General features: G+C 38.6%; 1 protein-coding gene across 3 annotated transcripts in view; it reads left to right on the plus strand.

Moving 5' to 3' along the window:
- The window catches only part of TTC21B (tetratricopeptide repeat domain 21B), a 43,658-nt gene extending 23,222 nt beyond the window's left edge, over positions 1-20,436 (plus strand). Inside the window, exons 14-29 of one of the 3 annotated variants that reach the window (XM_026674494.2) lie at positions 366-584; positions 1,054-1,292; positions 2,545-2,617; positions 4,062-4,172; positions 4,999-5,137; positions 5,846-5,952; positions 6,998-7,186; positions 7,292-7,402; positions 10,233-10,314; positions 12,215-12,365; positions 13,732-13,893; positions 14,689-14,884; positions 15,944-16,168; positions 16,866-16,986; positions 19,680-19,747; positions 19,917-20,436. In XM_026674494.2, the coding sequence (XP_026530279.2) occupies positions 366-584; positions 1,054-1,292; positions 2,545-2,617; positions 4,062-4,172; positions 4,999-5,137; positions 5,846-5,952; positions 6,998-7,186; positions 7,292-7,402; positions 10,233-10,314; positions 12,215-12,365; positions 13,732-13,893; positions 14,689-14,884; positions 15,944-16,168; positions 16,866-16,986; positions 19,680-19,747; positions 19,917-19,994 (2,271 nt within the window). In that variant the 3' untranslated portion in view covers positions 19,995-20,436. The remainder of the gene's footprint in view (positions 1-365; positions 585-1,053; positions 1,293-2,544; positions 2,618-4,061; positions 4,173-4,998; positions 5,138-5,845; positions 5,953-6,997; positions 7,187-7,291; positions 7,403-10,232; positions 10,315-12,214; positions 12,366-13,731; positions 13,894-14,688; positions 14,885-15,943; positions 16,169-16,865; positions 16,987-19,679; positions 19,748-19,916) is intronic. The other 2 variants (XM_087949800.1, XR_015746523.1) reach the window with 2 other exon arrangements.
- Positions 20,437-21,257: the final 821 nt, after the last annotated feature.

Below are 21,257 nucleotides of genomic sequence, written 5' to 3' on the forward strand. Positions count from 1 at the left end.
TGAAGGCCATAGTTTGTTCTATAGATGTTTATTTTCCAGCAGTGGGTATAACAGTTGGCCTGCCATTTAGAAGTCACCCTGATTTTTGTTTTACAGTATTTAATAGTATTTTTCCTTTTCAATGTATTCTGTACTCTTGATTTTCAAAATAATCAAATGTTACCCTCCTTGTATGATTTGAAGGCAGAACTCCTGGGAATTATTTATAAAGCTTGGCAATTATATGAGTACGATAATTGCTCGAAGAGTATTCTTAAAATATCTGAGTAATACATAGTTGATTTTCAATGTTTTTAAAATGTTTTTTGTAGAAGACAGTCAAAAAATGCAGATATCAATTATTTGTTCAAATTACTTTTCATCAGATTAGGGAACATCCTGTGTACCACTTAGTAAAAGCTCAAGCCCAGATAAAGATGGGTGAGATAGCAGAAGCCATTAAAACCTTGCAGATGGCAATGAATTTGCCAGGGATGAGAACAAGTACACCGTCCTCTAAATCGAAAACAATTGAAATTGATGGGCGCGATCGTCTGTCTCTCTACCTGGAACTGGTAGAGGCTCATCGTTTGAACGGTGAACAGGTATTTATTTATTTTTTATTTGTATATCAAATAGTATGGCAATGTTATGAATTATAATTAAATGTATGGATGACCTTGAAGGACGAGGAAAAGGAAGGCAATCGGGAAACAAATCAGACAGTGGGAGGAGCCCCTAAGAATTTAACAGTCAGAGAAAGAAATTTAATAAGGATAAATTACCTTTTGACTAATTTGGTGCACGAACCAATTATCATCCTTAAAAATGCTCCCATAATATCCTGTTCAAGATTCACACAGAAGCCTTTATAAGATGCCCAGAATCACATGTGTGAAATGGGCAGCTATATCAAATGAAGGAAGGAATGAAGGATTGAACCAATGAACTAAATAACTTAATAGCTAGCAATTAACTAAATTGGCAGACAACCTGAAAGAATTTAATCTGAGAGCTGAAGTTTTGCATGAATGTGATGGCCGGCATTTTGACGAAATGTTTGTTTGTTTGTAGCATGAAGCTGTTAAAATCCTCCAAGATGCCATCAATGAATTTTCTGGTACGTCTGAAGAACTGAGGGTCACAATTACTAATGCAGACTTAGTTCTTATGCAAGGAGATGTTGAAGCAGCTTTAACCATGTTCAGAAATATAACACCAGAGCAGACTTATTTTGTTCAAGCCAAAGAAAAGATGGCAGAGATCTATCTGAAGTACAGGAGAGACAAGAAGCTGTATGCAAGCTGTTATAGGTAAGACCTTATATTGCCCACATCTTTTTCCCCCCAAAAGAAATTGCATCGTCAATTTATATCCAAGAAACCACTTTGATATATCAGTTCTCTGCTCTTTATTGATACCATAATCATAGTGATGGGCATTGTTTTACGCTCCTATCTGAGTGGACAGTTCCAAGCAGAAGTCATAGAATATGAAGGTTTGAGCCCCTGGCATTTATCTTATCAAAAATCCATACAAAACGATCACTAGTGAGATATTATCAATCTGCTGTTGACATCCAATTCTATGGTATATCAACGACCTTGGCTGTGAAAGTCTTGAACTCCTGTTTTGAGGCTGTTAGGGACTACATTTAGAAAACAAGCTTAGACTAAATCCTCCCAAAATGGTGCAAAAACATCTGTCCTATCCAGAAATATCAGTTATGGTGGTTGCTTCACATTCGCTTTGAAGAAGATGGTCCATTACTCATCTTGGAATTATGGTACCTACTGAAATGGCAAGTGGAAGCCACGATCAGGATTTGCCTAGCTAGGATTTGCCTCCTGGAATCTTTTGTAAGAATAAGTTATGCCTTGGTCACCATGCAATTGAATGACTGCAGTGTACTCTACACAGAGTTGCCTTTAAAAGCAACTGAGAAACTCCTGTTGATTCAGAATTCAGAGGCCAAATTATTAGCTGGGGAAGCCTCCACAGCTAGTCGTGTTATGAAAATTATGCTTTTGTGATCCCATCCACTACCTTCCTCTGCGTATTTCGGTTTAGATTAGTTGCACTTTATCATAAATGAATTGTATGGTTTGTGAAAAGAAACCGGCTTCATACATGAGTCCAAAACTTGGCTTGATTTAGTTTAATTCAGTTAAGAATGGTTAGCATAGTTAATCAAAACTGGAGATGAACTCTTCCAAACCGCTCTTCATCTTCCCCGGCTGAATTATGTTTTTTAGGGTTCTTTTCATCCCATTTCAATATGTTCCATTGAATTACTGCCATTTCATAAAAATACTTCCCCACAGATCCACGCATGTTAATTAAAGCTAAGGTCTCCGGGATATCATCTGATGCCAGTTTTCTTTCTGTAGAAGACAAGTATTCTTTATTCCTATAAAATTGAAGTTTCCGAGGAAGAAGCAACTATTTACTGGTTAACTATTAAAGATCAACCCCTGATTGTAGAAAACTTATTTTATTGAACGCCTTGTAAAAGTTTCTGTTTCTGGTTATGTTTGCCATAATGTTTCATATTGTTCTTTGTAGAGACCTGGTGGAAAAAATGCCAAGTTCCCACACCTTTCTTCTCCTTGGTGATGCATATATGAATATCCAGGAGGTAAGTTTCTCCAATTTTAGGCTAAGAGTACTAGAATGAAGCTAGCTAGATAGTGGGAATTTATAAAAAAAAAGAAGGCGAGGATAATGTTGTAACCTGAAAGTGAAGAGATTATCTACTCTATCACAATACTACAGCACTAAATATCTGCATGAAAGTGAAGAGATTCTTGTTCTCCCCATTGGCATGGACAGATGAGTTGATTTTAGTTCCTGAACTATTGCCACTCAGACTTCCTGTTCCCAAGCAAAGTCACTCCCTTTGGGAGGTAAAGTGAATCATATAGGTGATACATATATGTCTTTTGAACCCTGTGGAGGAACAATACTAAGGGCGTCTCTTTGGACACAGATGCTTTAAGCCCCAGATTGGATAGTTTTATAAGTTTTAGAAACATGCAACATAAAAATCTAATATGTAAGAAGGCAAAACAATCCCAGAATGGTAAAATGATGCTATTTTTTGAAAGTGACACAAGTATAGAGTTCATAATGGCTAGCAAGGACTTAGATGGGTTCTTGTGTCTCTTCATATGCAGATTCTGCAAATTCTGTGCATGCACTAAAATGGCTTATGCTCTAAAGAAAGGGGTATCAAACTCAATTTTATTGAGGGCCACATCAGGGCTATGGTTGACCTCGGGGGGGCCAGTTGGGTGTCGCCAAATGGGTTGGGTGGGGTCATTTTGATGCCACTCACTGGGCGTGGCCAACTTGACGCCATTCCCCAAACTGCTGGCATGTTTCCTCTTTGCATTGGATAGACCGGGCTGAAGCCATGCTGGCCCCATGTTTCCTCTTCGCATTGGGTAGTCTGGGCCAAAGTGATGTAGGCTGGCCTCTAACATTTTCCAGGACGGCCCCGTGGGCCGGATCTGACCACATCACAGGCCGTATATCCAGCCCACGGGCTTTGAGTTTGACACCCTGCTCTAAAGTCTGAGTTGTCTGTTTTTTAATCCAAGTAATGCAGGAATTTTTAGGTATGAAGTGGGGTTGTTTTGTCATACTTGGCTTTCTGAGCTGCATTGTTCCTGAAAAACATTATCAAAGGATCTGTGTGCATTTGCCCTCCCTTTTGCCAGAATGTCAGTGTGGACTTTGGGGGCTTTTTTGCTTACTTGTCTTAAAAGTGTTTCAAGCATGCGGAAGGCAAACCTATAACTGTCCTGATGTTGTTTCAGCCCCCAGCAACCCAGGCAGCAAAGCCAAAAGTGAAAGATGCTCAAGAGTGAAGTTTATCAATATTTGGAGAGTCACACATGCCCTATGTTAATGAATCTTTTAATTAGGCGTTAATTGTGAGCTTTTGAATCTCTTGAAAAATTATTTCAGGGATGAGTGGACTAATGAGTTTGATAGCAGTTTTATGAAATTGTGTTATGTTGTGTTGTATTGTAAGTCCAATCATACATAATTTTCACTTTGACCTATTGCAATTCTAGCCTGAAGAAGCCATAGAAGCTTATGAACAGTCTTTAAAGAAAAATCCTAGAGATGGAGCCTTGGCTCGTAAAATTGGGAATGCTCTAGTCAAGACACACAATTATTCAAAGGTATAGTATGAAGAACATGAGTGTGGTAGCCTAGAGGTGAAGATGCTTGCCTCTCACTCAGAAGGTTCAATCCTAGGCAGCAACAGAGCTTTCTCTATCAGGGCACAAAGAAAAAACATCTGCTGCAAACTTCGCGTAGGCGTCAGGAAGGGCATCCGGCCAATAAATGCTCAGCTCCACTCAGCCGCCCCAACTCCACCCCAAAGCAAGGGATTACGGGTCATAAAAAGAAAAAATAATAATATAACAAACATGCAGAAATAATAACTTGTACATTTTTCACAAGCACCCAGGGCTTTTAAAGTTTCAAAGTAAGTAGCACATACCCTTTTCATTGTTCAAGATTGGCGAACAGTGCACTAAAATCTTAAATCCTTCGTTGGGGAGTTTAAGATTGTAATCATGGTGAAGTTCATAATGCTTTCCTCATCCAGAGGAACTGAAACTCCCAGGAACCCAGCCAGCCAACCAGCCAGCTACTCAGCCAGGGATAACGAATGCCGTAATTGTATTGTAGTTGTACTTTTGCAATACTGAGAGGGCTTTATGTTTCTTAGCTCTGATCTAATTCACACGTAAACATTTGTATCTTGTTGCAGGCCCTCACTTTCTGCATATACATATTGTTTTTTCACAGTTATTGTATGCATATTGCCTTGAATTATAATTGGAACAAAATAAGACTACATTGAAAAGTAGAATATATCTGGGTCGTTGGATAACGTTATTCTTTAAGTATCAAAGAGATTTTGAAAAGGCATTGGCGCTCATCTGTAAAAATGCATTGGAAATTTCATTTACATGAAATGAAACCTTTGGTTTTTAGGCAATCAGTTACTATGAAGCTGCTCTGAAAACTGGACAGCAGAATATCCTCTGTCATGACTTGGCTGAGCTACTGCTAAAATTGAGCCAGTATGACAAAGCAGAAAAAGTTCTTCGGCAAGCCTTAGATCACGAACCTGGTAAGGCCTTTTCCTGTTTGCTTCAGATTTGTATACGTGGCAAAAAATTTCCAGAACTTGTTTAAGCATTTTAAATGTGACTAGTCAGCTTGCTTCAATTGCATATTTTATGTAAGCGCTTTATGGTTACCAGCTAAGTAGATTTTAAAAAAACTTTCAGCAGATGTTGGAGAGAAAAGAGAAGCTTTGTGGTCTGATGTATAGCTAGATTTTCTTCTCCAACCTGGGAAGCCTTCAGAATAGTGGTGGTATGGTACCGGTTTGGACCGGTTCAACTGAACCGGTAATAAAAAAAATCCTCCATCAGCTGAGAGGACCCACACCTGCGCTTTTCTCTTCTTTGTCCTCTCAGGTGATTGGCGCTGCAGGTCTCAGCTGGTATGGGAAAAGCGGTGCGCCGGTGTTAGGAAAAACACGCCCACCAAGCCACGCCCACCAAACCGGTGGTAAACAATTTGAATCCCACCACTACTCCAGAAGGACCGGATCCTTCTGTTTCGCAGAAATAATAACTGAGGGGATTTTGACAATTTCCTCTGCCATGCCACTTCAGTTACCCCATTTTCAATCAAATCAAATTAAATGAGCTATTTAGGGCTCCAATTTTTTCCCAACTCTTGCTTAAATTTCCTTAGTACCCTGATTTTCATTTAAGCCCCACTCTGTAGTGTACATGTATCTCAATTTCATCTCCTTGTATTCCAACAGTCAATGATTTGTCTTCTCTGACGGAAGATATTCGTTATCTGGTTCTTCTTGCCAAGGTTTACAGCAAAATGGAGAGAACTGAAGATGCTGTTTTTTCATTGCAGCAAGTAAATAAAACCCTTAATCAGTTAAAGTATATAATTGAAATGACCTTGGCTTTTTTTTTCTAATGATGATCTGAGTTTTTGTTTTTCGTTCTTTCTGTTCCAAACGTATTGTATGCTTTGAGGATGGCCGTAATGATGTTCCTAGAGAGGATAAATTTTCAATCTATTTCCTCTGCCCCTTTTATGGAGCAGTCTTAAGGAGGATTTTTACTTTTGTAAATACAGTATATAAAAATAGCCTTTTATAAAGGTGTGAAAACTCTCAGGGTTTTACTGTAGTTGTTTAAAACTCCACCAAAATTGGATGAAAAATTGGACTATTCATTTTTCAATATATCACGGTTCCAGTTAAGTCACAATTTGGGAAGAATCTTGAGGTGATTAGAAGGATGAGTTGCTGGTGTAAATGCAGATTGTACATAAAAGGTGTCAAGTCAATACAATATTGTTTCTTTATGTGTTTGGGGTGGGGAATGGGAGTCAGAAGGGGGGTGTTTGGCTGAGTTGGGTCTCCCAAGAGCCATTTCAGTGTGGACCCATTACAGAAACCTCATGGACTGTTCTACTGCATGTCACTTTGCCCTCGTGTGAGAGCTAAGACTCAGCATCAAGTGCCCTTTGCGTGCCTGAGGTTCAAAGATCCATCCCTGGCATCCGGAGGAGAAGCTTAGAACAATCCCTTCTTGGAACCTTTGAGAGCCACTTTTGCAGGCAGTACAAAGTCACAGACAGCACTAATCTAACGTAACACAAGTGCTGGTGTCAAATGTATCAAAACCAGGGGTGTCAAACTCGTGTTGTCACAGCGGCATCACGTGACATATCGGGACTTTTTTCTCCTTTGCTAAACCGGGTGGGGGCGGGGCCAACATGTGACACATCCGGCCGGCAGGCCGCAAGTTTGACACCCGTGTTCAAAACACAAATGAGTACAATCTTAAGTTACAGAAACCCTCAGAGCTGTTCAGAATTCTCTCCCAACGTCCTTATTCATCATCTCCTACTGAAAAGCTCGTGTTTGTTTGTTGTTTGGCTTTTCCATCAGGCTCGAGAGATGCAAGCCAAGGTCCTGAAGCGGATTCAGATTGAGCAGCCGGATGCCGTTCCTTTGCAGAAGCAACTGGCAGCCGAAATTTGTGCTGAGATAGCAAAGCATTCGGCAACCCAGCGGAGCTACGAGAAAGCCATTACATTTTACAAAGAAGCGCTTGCGCATTGTGAGACCGACAACAAGGTCAGTTGAGCTCCAAGCTGAACCACTTTTTCCTCAGGTTTGGTTGAAAAGGCTCGGAGGTGGTCATATTTGGACAAATAGTAAGGATCTGTCTTTGGTTCTCAGGTGATGCTGGAACTTGCCCGTCTATATCTTGCATTGGATGAAGTGGATGCGTGCCAGTACCAGTGTGCTGCCTTACTAAAAAATGATCAAGACAATGCGGCAGCCACTACAGTGAGTTAGAATGACTTCTTGTGGTTTTTTTTTTTTTAATGAACATGTAAACCTTTGTTCCATTGTTACCAACACAGCGGATATTCTGCATTCAGACATATTCAAAGTGGCAGACCACCAATACAAATAGTCATAATGGAATCCTAGGAGCTTTAAAATCATTTAAAAATGTAATGCTACTGTTTTTTCCAGCCTCATCCCACAAACTTCTGTAGCCATAAAGTGAAAAATAAATTGTAGGTGGACTTTTAGTGGTATTAATAAACCTATGTGTATCCACAATCTACTTCTAATCTCTTTTACAATTATACATCAAGAATAAAGCCACTGATCACAAGTTAGTCCTTTATGCTGTATGGAAAAGAGGCTACCATAGGCCTGTTCTGACCAAAAGTAGTCCCACAACAACCTTACCATAAACCACATCAATTAGTAAATTATCTTCTGGGCTGGAAAGCCATGTAATTGTTTGGGACAAGGATGGATCTATCCATGGCCCCAGTTTCACTTCATTTAGCATTGCAAGTGTCCAGGGGCATGACATTTTGAATTTACCAGCATTTCTAACCAAGAGAAAGTTGGAATTTGTCTTTTGGTCAATGGAAATGAAACCCGGATCATGAGGTATGCAGAAGAATATGTGAGAGTATTTTGGAAAGAAAAGGGGTTAAAGCAGTGAGAAGCTGGGATGTGTAAGTGGAAGAGGAGAGCTGGCAATTCAAAGCTAAGGTGCTGATATTAGATTAGATATATGAAGACTTAATATACAATTAGCTAGCAGATAGTCTTCTTAGTAACTAACCACTAGGCTTATTAACACCACTTCTTCCATCAAGTGATTTCCAAGCATTGTAGACATATCCTTTCTACCTGTCCAAGAATCAAGTAATTGGAAGTTTGCAGGAACACGAGGGGAAAGTTTTGTTGGTGTACAATGCATCTATAATAGGTAGCAGTAGCACTTAGACTTATATACTGCTTCATAGTGCTTTACAGCTCTCTCTAAAGAATTTACAGAGTCAGCATATTGCCCCCAGCAATCTGGGTCCTAATTTTACCCACCTCCGAAGGATGGAAGGCTGAATCAGCTGTCAGGATCGAATTCTTGGCGGTAGGTAGTCACCCTACAATACTGTATTCTAATTAGTATTGCAGGCTGACTCTGCCTATTTATAATGCCTCTTATAATGTATTATTCCTACTCCATAGTATTAACTACAGTAGACAGAAAATTGTCTCTATTCTGTACAATAGCTGTTAGAAACCTGTGGCCTCTAGAGATTTTCAGTCTCTAAGAAGGAGCAGATTCCCTCCCCCAATCCTGAAACCCTAAAAAAAGGGTCTTCAGTTGGAAGTTGAAACAATTCCCTCTCCACAAGGCATTAAAATAAATGTCTATGTCGATTCTCAGTCATCCAGGTCTTGGTTATCCTAAAAGTGCTTTTTCAAAAGGCAACTGTTCGTTGTTTTTCCTTGAAAATGTTTCGCTTCTCATCCTAAAATAAATTGCATTTTGAGAAGTGGAAGTTATTTAAAAGCTTGGTTTCTGTTTGGGAGGCAAGAGTAATGTTTTTTTCTGCACTGCTTTTCAAAAAGTGCCTGAGTGGCGCCTCCGTGCCCATGGTTCCCAGAAGGGCCGGTATACCGGACTGAGAGAATAAACAGACCTAAGAGACATCTAAAGGGCTGTTGGTGAAAGAAAAGGAGACAGACCTAGTGCATAATTTAGGAGTTCTCCTGTACTCATGGCATCTGTGACTTCAGAGGCCATTGTACACCTCCAGTTTATGGATCAGTTGTGCCCATACCTGGATCCAGAGGTTTTCCTCAGTCATTCATGCCCTCATAACCTCTTGCCTGGATTATTGTAATGTGCTCTGCATAGGGCTGACCTTGAAAAGTATTCAGAACCTTCAACTGGTGCAAAATGTGGCTGCACAGTCGTGAATGGCACCATATATTTGACACATGCAATGCAACTACTTCATGAGCTGCATTGGTTGCCAGTGCATTTCCAGGTGCAATTCAAAATGCTAGTTGTCACCTTTAAAACCTTTCATGGCTTGGGACTGAGTTATCTGAGGAATTCTCTTCTCTCAGTTGTTCTGTCCATGCAATTCAGTCCAGCAGGTTGGACAACGGACATGTTACAGGTCCCATCAACCAAAATATGTCAGCTGGCAGGGACTGGGAGACAGGCTTTCTCTTTCATAGCCCCTGCCTTCTGGAATATTCTCCTTTCAGAGATCAGGATGGCCCTGACCCTGCTTGTCTTTTGTGAGGCCACGAAGACCTGGTTAGGTGCTTGGGTCTAGGCCCCCAGGTGTGTTAAGGGCCCCATTTTTTTGGCTATGTGGCAGTAGTTTTACTTAGCAACCATACATATTTATTCTGTATTGTTTTAATCATTTTTATGATGTAGGCCTCCCAGGGTCATTTATTGAGATGGACAGCTATAATTAAATAAATAAAATAAATGAAGGACAAAACTTCCCTCTATTGCTATGAGATTTTCAAATAGATTCCATTTATATCATTGCTAGGGGGGTCATTTTTAATGGGATTTATTGATGGGAAAGGGATGCTAACTTTCTTTCCTCTGGCGTGTGGTAAAATGCAGCATTGGCCTCATTTAAATTCGACCCTCCATCAAAGTGAGTAATTTACTTTCCCTTAAATATTTATGGTACGCCGCTAGCATTTGCTGGGTGAAATATCTGGCCCAATTGAACTTTTACTCATTGTTGTGAAAGGCTGGTGTTTAGTTCAATGCAGAGCAGGCCGTGTGCCGCTTTCCAATCAGCGAACCTGGCTGCTTTAATCCTTGTAGATGATGGCTGACCTGATGTTCAAGAAACAGGACTACGAGCAGGCTGTGTTACATTTCCAGCAGCTTTTGGATCGCCATCCCGGTGAGCATTGAAGCCTTTTGTTGTTCTTTTCTTACAAGCCTTGTTCAAAACCAAACAACTCTTGAGAAAGGGCTGAAGGAACCGATTCTTTTCCACAAATGATTAGAAATGAAATATTCCATAGATAGGACAATGTACCGTATTCAAGATCAAATGAGAAAAAGTTTTCTAATCCATAAAGGACTTTTATTTTTTATTTTTTTAAAGTAGATGAATGGAGGATATATTTACATAATTTGCAGAGCTAAATTCTGTTTTTTCTTGCCTCCGTGGCCTTTATTGTTTAAACCAGGGGTGTCCGACCTTGGCAACTTTAAGACTTGTGGACTTCAACTCTCAGAATTCCTCAGCAAGCTGGCTGAGGAATTCTGGGAGTTGAAGTCCACAAGTCTTAAAGTTGCCAAGGTCGGACACCCCTGGTTTAAACTTTAAAGCACCTGTATTTGCTTTACTGCAGGAAAACAGAATAGGAAGTGTTACAATGTATTACTCAAATGTTAGGGTCAATTTAACAAAGAACATTCAGACACTTTGCAAGCTGGCACAATTATTGTAGCAATAACTTTCACAGTCTGTATGAGAAGTGTCAGATATTTGGCTGAATCAAGGGGTGCTCCCAGCAAGAGTCCCCAAGGGTAGGGGACAAGAAGATGGGAGAAAAGAGAATATATTTTGCAACTTTTTTACTAAATAAATATCTTTTTGCATTGGTAGCAGACAGTCTGGACTGCCATGAATTCTTTTTAAAAAAATATTTTTTATTGTTTTATATCATACATTTCCTTTCTATGTTGAGTAGTGTGCTCTCTAGGTCAGTGGTCACCAACTGGTAGGCCGGGGACCACTGGTGGTCCGTGAGAAAATTTTGGTGGTCCACGGAGAAATGTCCCCGCCAAAGCATCCCCCCAAAGCAATTAATCCAGGCTGCGCGGGAACACAAGGCTGCGCTGCCCACATGGCCCACCCACCCGCTGGCCCCCACCCTTCGGCTGAGCGCAAACCTTACCTTGAGTAGAGCCACGCAAGCTGGAAATGGAAAGTAAGACCCAGTGGGGGAGGAAAATCTGCCCCGGGGTGGCTTGCTGATGTTGGTGGGAAAGTCGGTCCCATATTCCAGAGCCGCAGTAGTCACAAGACTGGCCCTTTGGTCATCCTGAAGCAGCTTCTCCAGTCCATGGCAGGCCGGTGCACCCAGATAGAGGAGCAGCTGGATTTAAAATTATGAGTTTGGTGGTCCCTGAGGTCCAAAAGGTTGGGGACCCCTGCTCTAGGTGTCCAAAGTGTTAACATACAAACATCATTATTGTCATTAGGATCATATATTCTTGAAGTCATTAAGGTGATTGGGATAGGAAGCTAAAAGGTGTGTTCTGATAAATATTATTTTTTAAAAATAAGAAGGTTTATATTCTTTTTTAAAAAAGAGATACACTGAATATTTGTACATTAGAAATGATGATGTGGGTATTGTTCGATACATTAGGAGCATTCTGCAAACGTTCTGAGCCTTATTCAGGTGGTCCCTTGCAGTATAAAGGAACAGAGTGCAGGTGAATAACTTGGTGCCTATAATTCTGTTGCTTTCAGCTATCAGAGTTCTTAGATGCACAGGCCAGGCTGAGCTATTGTCTCATCTTCTCCTCCTACCTGCCCTTGCCCTGCAACAAAATTAAAGAAGTGTGAGTGTGATGGAGGAGGCAAGGACTATGATTGTAGGCTTGTCTCTTTTTTTACAGAGTAAAGAATGCATAACTTGAATGTTGGCTTTCTTATTAATTTTCTTTGGTATTGTGGTTTGTTCTGTGTGTTTGTATACATATGTCTTTTAAAAAAAGACAATTGCCTTGTGTAATCTGAAAATATATTAATAAACAATTACTCTTCATTATCATGTGCTTAGACAATTATACTACACTCTCTCGTTTAATTGATCTGTTGAGAAGAGCTGGAAAATTAGAGGAAGTTCCAAGGTTCCTTGCAATGGCTGAGAAACATTCTCCAAGGACAAAACTTGATTCAGGTTTTCATTATTGCAAAGGATTGTATTTGTGGTAGGTATGGCTAGAAAAGTTCTAAAAATAAAAGAAATCTGGAAAAATAAGTCTTTTTTATTTGCCTTTATGAACTATTAGCCAAGCAAGTTCATTTAGTGTACCTGTGTCATATATGCACCATGATTGATTCTTGATGTCTAGCAAAGTATGCTTTTTTTAACGTTTTCTTCTTCTCTATCTCCAATATCCTTGAGCTATAAGCTGCTATTCCTCCATAGTCTCTTGTCTCTTAGGTGTTTTTATGGCTCTTTAAGTTTGTTTAATGTGTTGGATAAACTCAGCCACTCTTGAGTTTATACATACAGTAGCAGAATGTGTCCCTTTATAGTATATTAATATATAAGAGTTATATATTAATATAATATAGTATATATAGTAATATAATATAGTAATATAGTAATATAATATAGTACACATTGTGCTACTCTTATTAGACTAGTAAAAAGGTTGAAAATATTGCCATGGTTTTGCAGATCAAAGTAAAGATAAACAATGACGTGCTGTAATCGAATGCTAATTGGATATATATTTTAATAGAAGATAAGTGTGTAAATGTATGTGAGTGGTTGACCCATATGTTTAAATTTTTATTTGATGATTATTCTTGGTGGTAATGACATGATGTAGGAGAGATTATGTTTCTTCTATAAAGGATTACCTGTCAATCTTAGAATTAGCACTTTTATTCTATTTTCATATTTGAAAGGGAGATTGGATGTCACATGCTTTACGTAGATAAGCTAATTAATTTGCTAAATGTGATTTAAAAAATGAATCTGATGTAAAGCCGACTCACGTCTGTGTATAAAGATAGTTCCCTTAGTAGCAAGTGTAATCTTACTGCATTATGCTTTGTTAGTCTCATGCCCTAGCCTATTTTTCATTTATCTACAAATATATTTTTGTCTTCTCTTATGTTTGAACATGCTACTTTTTAATTTCTGGGAACTAAATGAGGCATTAACCAAAATGGCATTTAATTTTCTTTAGTAGCTATATTAGTATTTACCATTATCCTATGCCTATTTTCTCTCTATGAAATCATAGTAAAATATGAACTTCGTATTTTCTAAAGATATAAACACAGTAACTACAATAATCTTTTTTGTCTGTAGAAATTCTCAGTTATCCAGGTCATGGTTGTCCCAAAAGGTGCTTTTTCAGGAGGCAAATGGAGGCAAATCCTTCCATTCCCCACTATCCTGTCAGAGCTGAAGAAGCTTCTTGGATGAGAGGTGAAACATCTTCAAAGAAAAAACACGAAAGTCCAGTTGCCTCCTGAAAAAGCAGCTTTGGAATAATATTTTTTCTTTTCTTTTAAATTCTTTCCACACAAGGTATTAAGTTTAATTCTTTTTGCTAGGTACATTGGTGAACCAAATGATGCCCTTCGACATTTTAACAAAGCAAGAAAGGATAATGATTGGGGACAAAATGCAGTATATAATATGATTGAAATTTGCTTAAACCCTGACAATGAAACGATTGGAGGTGAGGTATTTGAACATCTGGATGGTGACATAGAGTAAGTGATGGTGACTCCTACTACTTTAAGATGGTATCCTGTTCAAAGAATTCAATCAGTCATATTTGAAAGAATCCCTCCAGTTTGTGTTTGGGTGCAAACAGTGTAGGATGTAGTAGTAAATTTTCTGACAAGTCATCCTGTGGATTGTTAGATAACAGTGTTAATAAAAAGCATTTGATGCTGAAAGTTTGCTGGCTTAAATTTTCACACGGTGATTTTGTACTTCAGTCCGACCTTACACTGAAGACGTCTAAAAAGCTTCAAAGCTTATCTAGCTAATTCAATAAAACGGGAAAATAACTTCTCTAATTGTACAATTGTTGACTTTGTTGGTCAACTTTTTTTTTTTTTTTTTTGCTTTTTCCACGCTCAACAAGAAAGACTGAAATCCATCTTTCCAAACATTCAAAGAACAAAAAGAAAAAAGAAATATTATGGAACTAGAGATGCCTGTTGTAGCCTTGCCCTTTTTGACTGAGTGGATTTGCCTTATGGGTGGAATTGTATCTGATGGAGCATCCCTAAAACAAATTCTACTTCCGAGACCAATTTTCACCCAACCCTCAAAAGAGGGCTTAAGAGCCAAGGGACTGGTACAATATGAGCATTCTGGTACATTCTTGCAAAAAGAGGCACCCCTTTTCTCTATGCATTAAACTGAAAAGTGCTCTGATTTTTTTATTATTATTTTTTTGCATTTATATCTCAAATACATGCAAGAATGTCTCTTTTTCTGCCTGCTGCTAATGCATTCTAAAAAATAAGCTTGGATTTTTTTCCCCTTGTATCTAGTGGTTCTACAGAAAAGCAAGAATCAGTCCAGCTGGCTGTGAGAACAGCAGAAAAACTCCTAAAGGAATTGAAGCCCCAGACTGCTCAAGGTCATGTTCAGCTTGGCATCATGGAAAATTACTGTTTAATGGCAACTAAACAAAAATCAAACGTTGAGCGAGCACTGCAGGCCTTTACAGAAATTGTTACGAATGAGGTAAGTTGTTGAAAACATTTGTTCCGTTGAACATCTAAGAGTTGAATATATAGAAAAGGGCGCTTTGTGATGGGATGTGGCTAGAGGGAATCTTAAGGAAATAGGATACAAATCATCTTTCAGGCATGTGGCTGCAAGTGTTAGATTCTGGCTTCTGGAGAAACACAGTTATAGATAACCATGTTCCTGTCTTTTGCTCATAAGTGACTTATGACCGTTTTTCACATAGTTGCAGCATCACGTGATCAAAATTCAAATGCTTGGCAACTGGCTCGTACGTAGAACGGTTGCAAGGTCCCGGGGTCATGGGATCCCCTTTTGAAAACTTCTGACAAGCACAGTCAATGGGGAAGCCTGATTCATTTTACAACCATGTTACTAACTTAACCCTTGCAGATTAACAACTATGGCAAGAAGAGTCATAAAATGGAGCAAAACTCACTTAACAAATATCTCACTTAAAAACAGAAATGTTTGGGCTCAATTGTGGTCATAAGTGGAGGACTACCTGTATAGCAGTGTTTCTCGACTTTGGCAACTTTTAAGATGTGTGGACTGCAACTCCCAGAGTTCCCCAGCCAGCATAGGATTCTGGGAGTTGAAGTTCATACATCTTAAAAGTTGCCACAGTTGAGAAAGACCGTACTATAGGAATCTGTTTTCCTGCACCTGTTTTACAGAAAAATGTTTAGGGTTCTTGAGAACACTGCCCATTAATAGCAATAGCACTTCGACTTATATACCACTTCACAGTACTTTACAGTCCTCTCTAAGCGGTTTACACAGTCAACATATTGCCACCCACCATCTGGGTCCTCATTTTACCGACCTCAGAAGGACAGAAAGCTGAGTCAACCTTGAGCCTGGGGACCTTGAGCCTGGGGAGACTCGAACAGCCAGCAGTCAGCAGAAGTAGCCTGCAGTGCTGCATTCTAACCACTGTGCCACCACAGCTCTTTAGACTGGGACTGAATGTGCATCACAATCTACACTGTTGGCAAAAGTTTATTTTTCTGTAGCATTCTCAGTTTATCTTCTCTGTTCCATCTATTGTTGCAGAAGGATCATGTCCCAGCACTTTTGGGAATGGCTACAGCATACATGATTTTAAAGCAAACCCCAAGAGCCAGAAACCAGTTGAAGCGAATTTCCAAAATGAACTGGAATCCCATTGATGCCGAAGAGTTTGAAAAAAGTTGGCTTTCGCTTGCAGATATTTACATCCAGTCTTCAAAATATGACATGGCGAGTGAATTACTAAAGCGATGCCTTCGTCACAATAGGGTAATTAGCAAACCGGAAACCATTTTAAAACTATGAATTGGTTAATTTATCTCTTGAGATTTGAAAGGAGCATTTAAGAGGAAGAGGCTTATGGCTACAGCTATAGGTCATAATAGGTTTCCTTACAGTCCTTGGCTGTTCAAGCAATTCTTCTAAGTTATTTCTTTTTCCTTTCCTTGACTTACAACAGTTCATTTAGTGACCTTTCAAAGTTAACGTCATTGAACAAGTGATTTATGACCATTTGTCACATTTACAACTGTTGCAGCATCCCCAAGGTCATGTGATCCAAATTCAGATGCTTGGCAACTGACTCATACTTATGACGGTTGGAATGTCCTGGGGTCATGTTATCACCTTTTGTGACCTTCAGACAAGCAAAATCAACGAGGAAGCCAGATTCACTTAACAAACACGTTACTAACTTAACAACTGCAGTGATTCACGTAACAACTGCGGCAAAATAGGTTGTAAAACGGAGCAACACTCAGTTAAATGTCTCACTTAGCAACAGAAATTTTGGGCTCAATTCAGGTCGTAAGTTGGGGACTACCTGTATTAGTAAACAAAGGGAAAGTTCTGGTTAAGTCTAACATCCACACAATACTTTATAGGAAAAGCCACAGAACTAGCTTATTATTTTAATAACGGGATTCTAACTTTAGGAATAACATCCTTGTTTCGTTTTATTTTTTAGTCCTGTTGCAAAGCTTATGAATATATGGGATACATTATGGAAAAAGAGCAAGCTTACAGAGATGCAGCTCTAAACTATGAGATGGCCTGGAAATATGGGAACCAAACTAATCCAGCCATTGGTAGGTCTATTTTTGGCCTCTGCTTTTTCTGGTCTTTCAATAATTATTACCAGCCACGGCCAATCATTTATTAATCTTACAGAGTTTGGAAATGGGAAACATGCACCTACTATCAGGTCAGATTATATGTTCTCCTATTCTTCACCAGATCATTTTTCACCTGCTATGACCTAGCATTAGAATATTAGGGAATTGGTATTAGAACGCCTATTATAAATTTAATTGGAAAATACATTCCTTCAAATAGTAGAAATCTAGTTGAATGTATCTAAAATTAGTCAAATGTATTAACAACCCCATTAGAAGACGACAATGCTGTCATCCAAGTAGATGCTACATATGTTTGCTTGGAAATCTACTTTTGAGCAGGTATATATGGCACTCTGCTGCAGGCTAACAAATTGTGTTTGATTTTATCAAGAGGCAGCCTGTGGTTAAATTAGCAAAACAGAACATAAAACAGTAATTCAGAAAACAAAAATGCCATCCCTCCCTTTTATAAGTATGATGCATGTATTTATTGCAATGTAATATCATATGGAAATAACATTCTGTATGTAATAGAAAATTGCTAATTCCCCCCCAAAAAAAAATAAAAAATAAAAATTGGTACCTGTCTCTTTTAAAAATATTTGGAATGTCAGTAATGTAATTAAAGGAGACTACATGTTTTCATCCTGGAACACTATACTTTTCAGAAGAGCTTTTTGAGCCATGGTGGCGCAGTGATTAGAATGCAGTATAGCAGGCTAATTCTGCTGACTGCCAATTGCCAGCAGTTCGAATCTCACTGGCTCAGGGTTGACTCAGCCTTCCATCCTTCTGAGGTCAGTAAAATGAGGACTCATATTGTTGGGGGCAATATGCTGATTCTGTAAACCGCTTAGAAGGCTGTAGAGCACTGTGAAGCGGTATATAAATCTATTGCTTTTGCTATTTTTGTGCATGTGTACACTCTGTCTCACACACACACACACACACACACACACCCCTACACACACCTTATAGTAGGCATTCATAGAACAGGCATCATGTGTCCAAATAGAAAAGTACATACCTGGATACATCACTTCTTGGATTTCTAGAGAAGACCCCTACATTTTTCAAATTTATGTGGTTAAGTGTTATGTATGGTAACTGATTTTATGCTATTGGAGATTGTTGGCAGCAGAGAGCAGTGTGGTTCCAAGAACTCTCAGGTTGACTAAGGTAGAATTTAGTTGAAGGGAAGCTACTTAATTTCCTTGTGGATAGAAACAAATATGCTTTCAAGGACAGCAAGCTCTCCTCTCATTTATCCCTTCAAAAGTTCTTAAACTGCAAGAGGAGAAAAATGACACTTGCTTCAACATTTGTAGAAATTCAGCTCTTTCTCTTGTTTATTCTAGTCCTCTGTGATACCTGTAAGGCCTTGGGAGGAGCAAATTCACCTGAATTTGGGAGATGAGTGTAGCTTTCTGTATTCAACTCTTAAATCTACAAGCCCTTTTCCTCTGCCTGGCCTTCAAGCTCAAATCCATGTTGTTACATTCTTCATTCCATGAAGCCACTGAGGAATGCTGCATACCTACTACTGAAATGTAATCAACTCCAGAATGAACTCCATAAAAATAATGTGTACTGAGTCTGTCCAAGCCCAAGCTCCATAGAGCCAGCTTGTTATCATTTACGATATAGCTCAGCACTTTCTAACCTGAGCAAAGTTAATATAAATATACCTGATTTTGCTATATCCAAAGGTTTCCTCAGTTCCATACGACCTGTTGAGGATTATTTCATGCACAGTACGAGAACGTAGGTGAAAGTTTCTATCTCTCTAGAACCACAGGGCCAACGTCTCTGTGAATAAGGTGCCCCTTCTATGGTGCCGCAAGACGTGCTTTGATTTCACCAATAATTTCTAACTACAAGGGCCAATCAGATAAATGTTATGTTCATTATCTTTTAACTAACCCTATGCTTACACATCAGGTGGCCATTTTTTTTAACCAAGTTATACAACTGTGCAAAATGTATAGTTAGACATGCTGTTTTATTGTCCCATTTTTCCCTTCCCTAATGGTTATATTAAACTGTTCCTTCTTTTGCTGTAATTTTATTATTATTAAATTGTAAAAAGCTGGTTAAAGACAGTGATACAGATATTTGATTTGATATTTCATGCAGATGAGCCTGGGAAATGGATTGGGATGTTCTTTTCAAATCATGTGCTTGTGAGCTGAAGTGAAAGTGTTGTAGTAAGCAACTTTTTAAAGTCAGAAAATGTGAATGAAAGGAGATGGGTGGTGGGAAATTAAAAGAAAAATGTCCCTATGGTTTGCCCCAGGGGTGTCAAAATGGCAGCCCACAGGCTGGATATGTCATGCGCAGGCCATGCCCACCCCAGCTCTTTGAATGGGAAAACGGTTGTGAAACATCATGTGATGTCAACATGATGCGGCGAGTTTGATAACTGTAGTTTGTCCCTTCTTTTCCTGTTTGGTGTTGTTAAGGATTTTGAACTTGAGGGATAACAGTAACTTTTGACTGAGATGGAAATCACGTATAACAGACCTGTAGGTTACCTTCTCATTTTAAAATCTTCTATTTGTACCATAATTTAAACTGTAGAAAGAAACATGCACATATCACCCTAGTTCTTTATTTCTTTAAAAATATTCCTTTGCAAAATCTGTACCATTCTGCTTTTACAGGTTTCAAGCTAGCTTTTAATTATCTGAAAGCCAAGAGACATATTGATGCTATCACTATTTGTCATAAGGTAAACTACACTGACTATCTGATAATGGGGGTGCTGCATGTTAAGAATCAGAATAAAGCAGACATATAAACTTATGGTGGAGCAAGTCTAGACAATATAGTTACATCTGTTTTAAAGTTAACTTGTAGCTTGAAAAGCAGTCTCAATGCAAGTTTTTTTTATTCAACAGGTTTTAGAAGCACATCCAAATTATCCGAAGATAAAAAAAGAAATACTTGATAAAGCACGTGCCTCTTTAAGGACTTGAACATTGATGAATGCATTTGTGTTAATTTGGAATATAAAAGGAGCTTTAAGGTCATCTGTAAAATTGAAGATGCTGCACACCCAACTAGTTCCCAGAGAAAACCAGCAGAGACTACTTGTAGATTTATTTTAAAAACAGGCTGCTTTAGTATTTAGGGTTCAGTAAAAACAAAAGATCATTGGTGTCTCACTTTCCTCCTGTAGATACTGGCTGCAATCCAGATAAACTGAGTAAAAGAAACAACATGCACAGCTGGAACTTTCTTTGAAGATCGCTCTGTGGCAGAGAAATCTGTAGAGAGAACTTCCAGCTGTGTCTATTGCTCTTTCTACATTGTGGAGGTGATTTATTTGGAGTGTAATCAATGTTTTGAAACAGGGCCTACTCTGAATCCCCAGGAATAACAAGAAAGGGGAAAATAAAGTACTATACTACAATGTTATATTTGTATCTCTCTCATCTCGTTTTAACTTTTGTTTTTCTAAGCTATCCTTTTCTGGAAACCTTAAGCAATGACCTAATTCTTATTTAAATTTATTTTACTATAGCAATAAGACTTCAGTTTTTCATGTTTGTGTGCAATATTGCATATAAATATGCAACAGTATGAAGAATATGATATAAAATAAAAGATCTCTATGCCAGGCTTTTCCTGATGATCCCCATGTTAACAGCTGTATTGTTTTCTGTTGTCCTTCCACAATGTTCAATCTCTCCATCTTTTGCAAAGTGGATTAAACTAAGAAATGAAGCCTTTTCTAAAATTACCATGGAGTTCTTAAACTTAAGGAGATATTTGAACTTCAGTTGCCTACATTAAAGCCCAACATTTAAATCAAAAACAAGGATTAACATCCAAATGGTTATGTATATCTCTGAGTAAATATAGTGCTGTCTTTTTATTATCACTTCTGGTAAAGATACAATAGGCTCTTATACTTGCTATTAATTGATTCTTTGGGCTATTGTGACAAATAACTATCAAGTGATTTATTGCCTGCCTAGATTTAGAATTTCCAGACAAGATTATTTCTGAGAAACTTTGGTTTTACTGATCCAATGAATGCCTATGCTATTTTGAATATATTATAGTTTAAACGGATATATGCACCACCCAACCATTTTTGTTGTTTTGTCTCAAAAACATGTTCACATAATCTGCTTTCTTCCAACCATTTGCTAAATCAGTTGAAGGTAAATACAGTAATTTTTAAAGGGAAAGAATAGCTCCTTGATCATGCATTTTTCCAGTGTTTTTATTAC

Source organism: Notechis scutatus, chromosome 1 (genome assembly GCF_049901735.1).
Source record: "Notechis scutatus isolate UNSWTSFEM ecotype Mainland chromosome 1, rNotScu1.2, whole genome shotgun sequence".
Classification (NCBI taxonomy): domain Eukaryota; kingdom Metazoa; phylum Chordata; class Lepidosauria; order Squamata; family Elapidae; genus Notechis; species Notechis scutatus.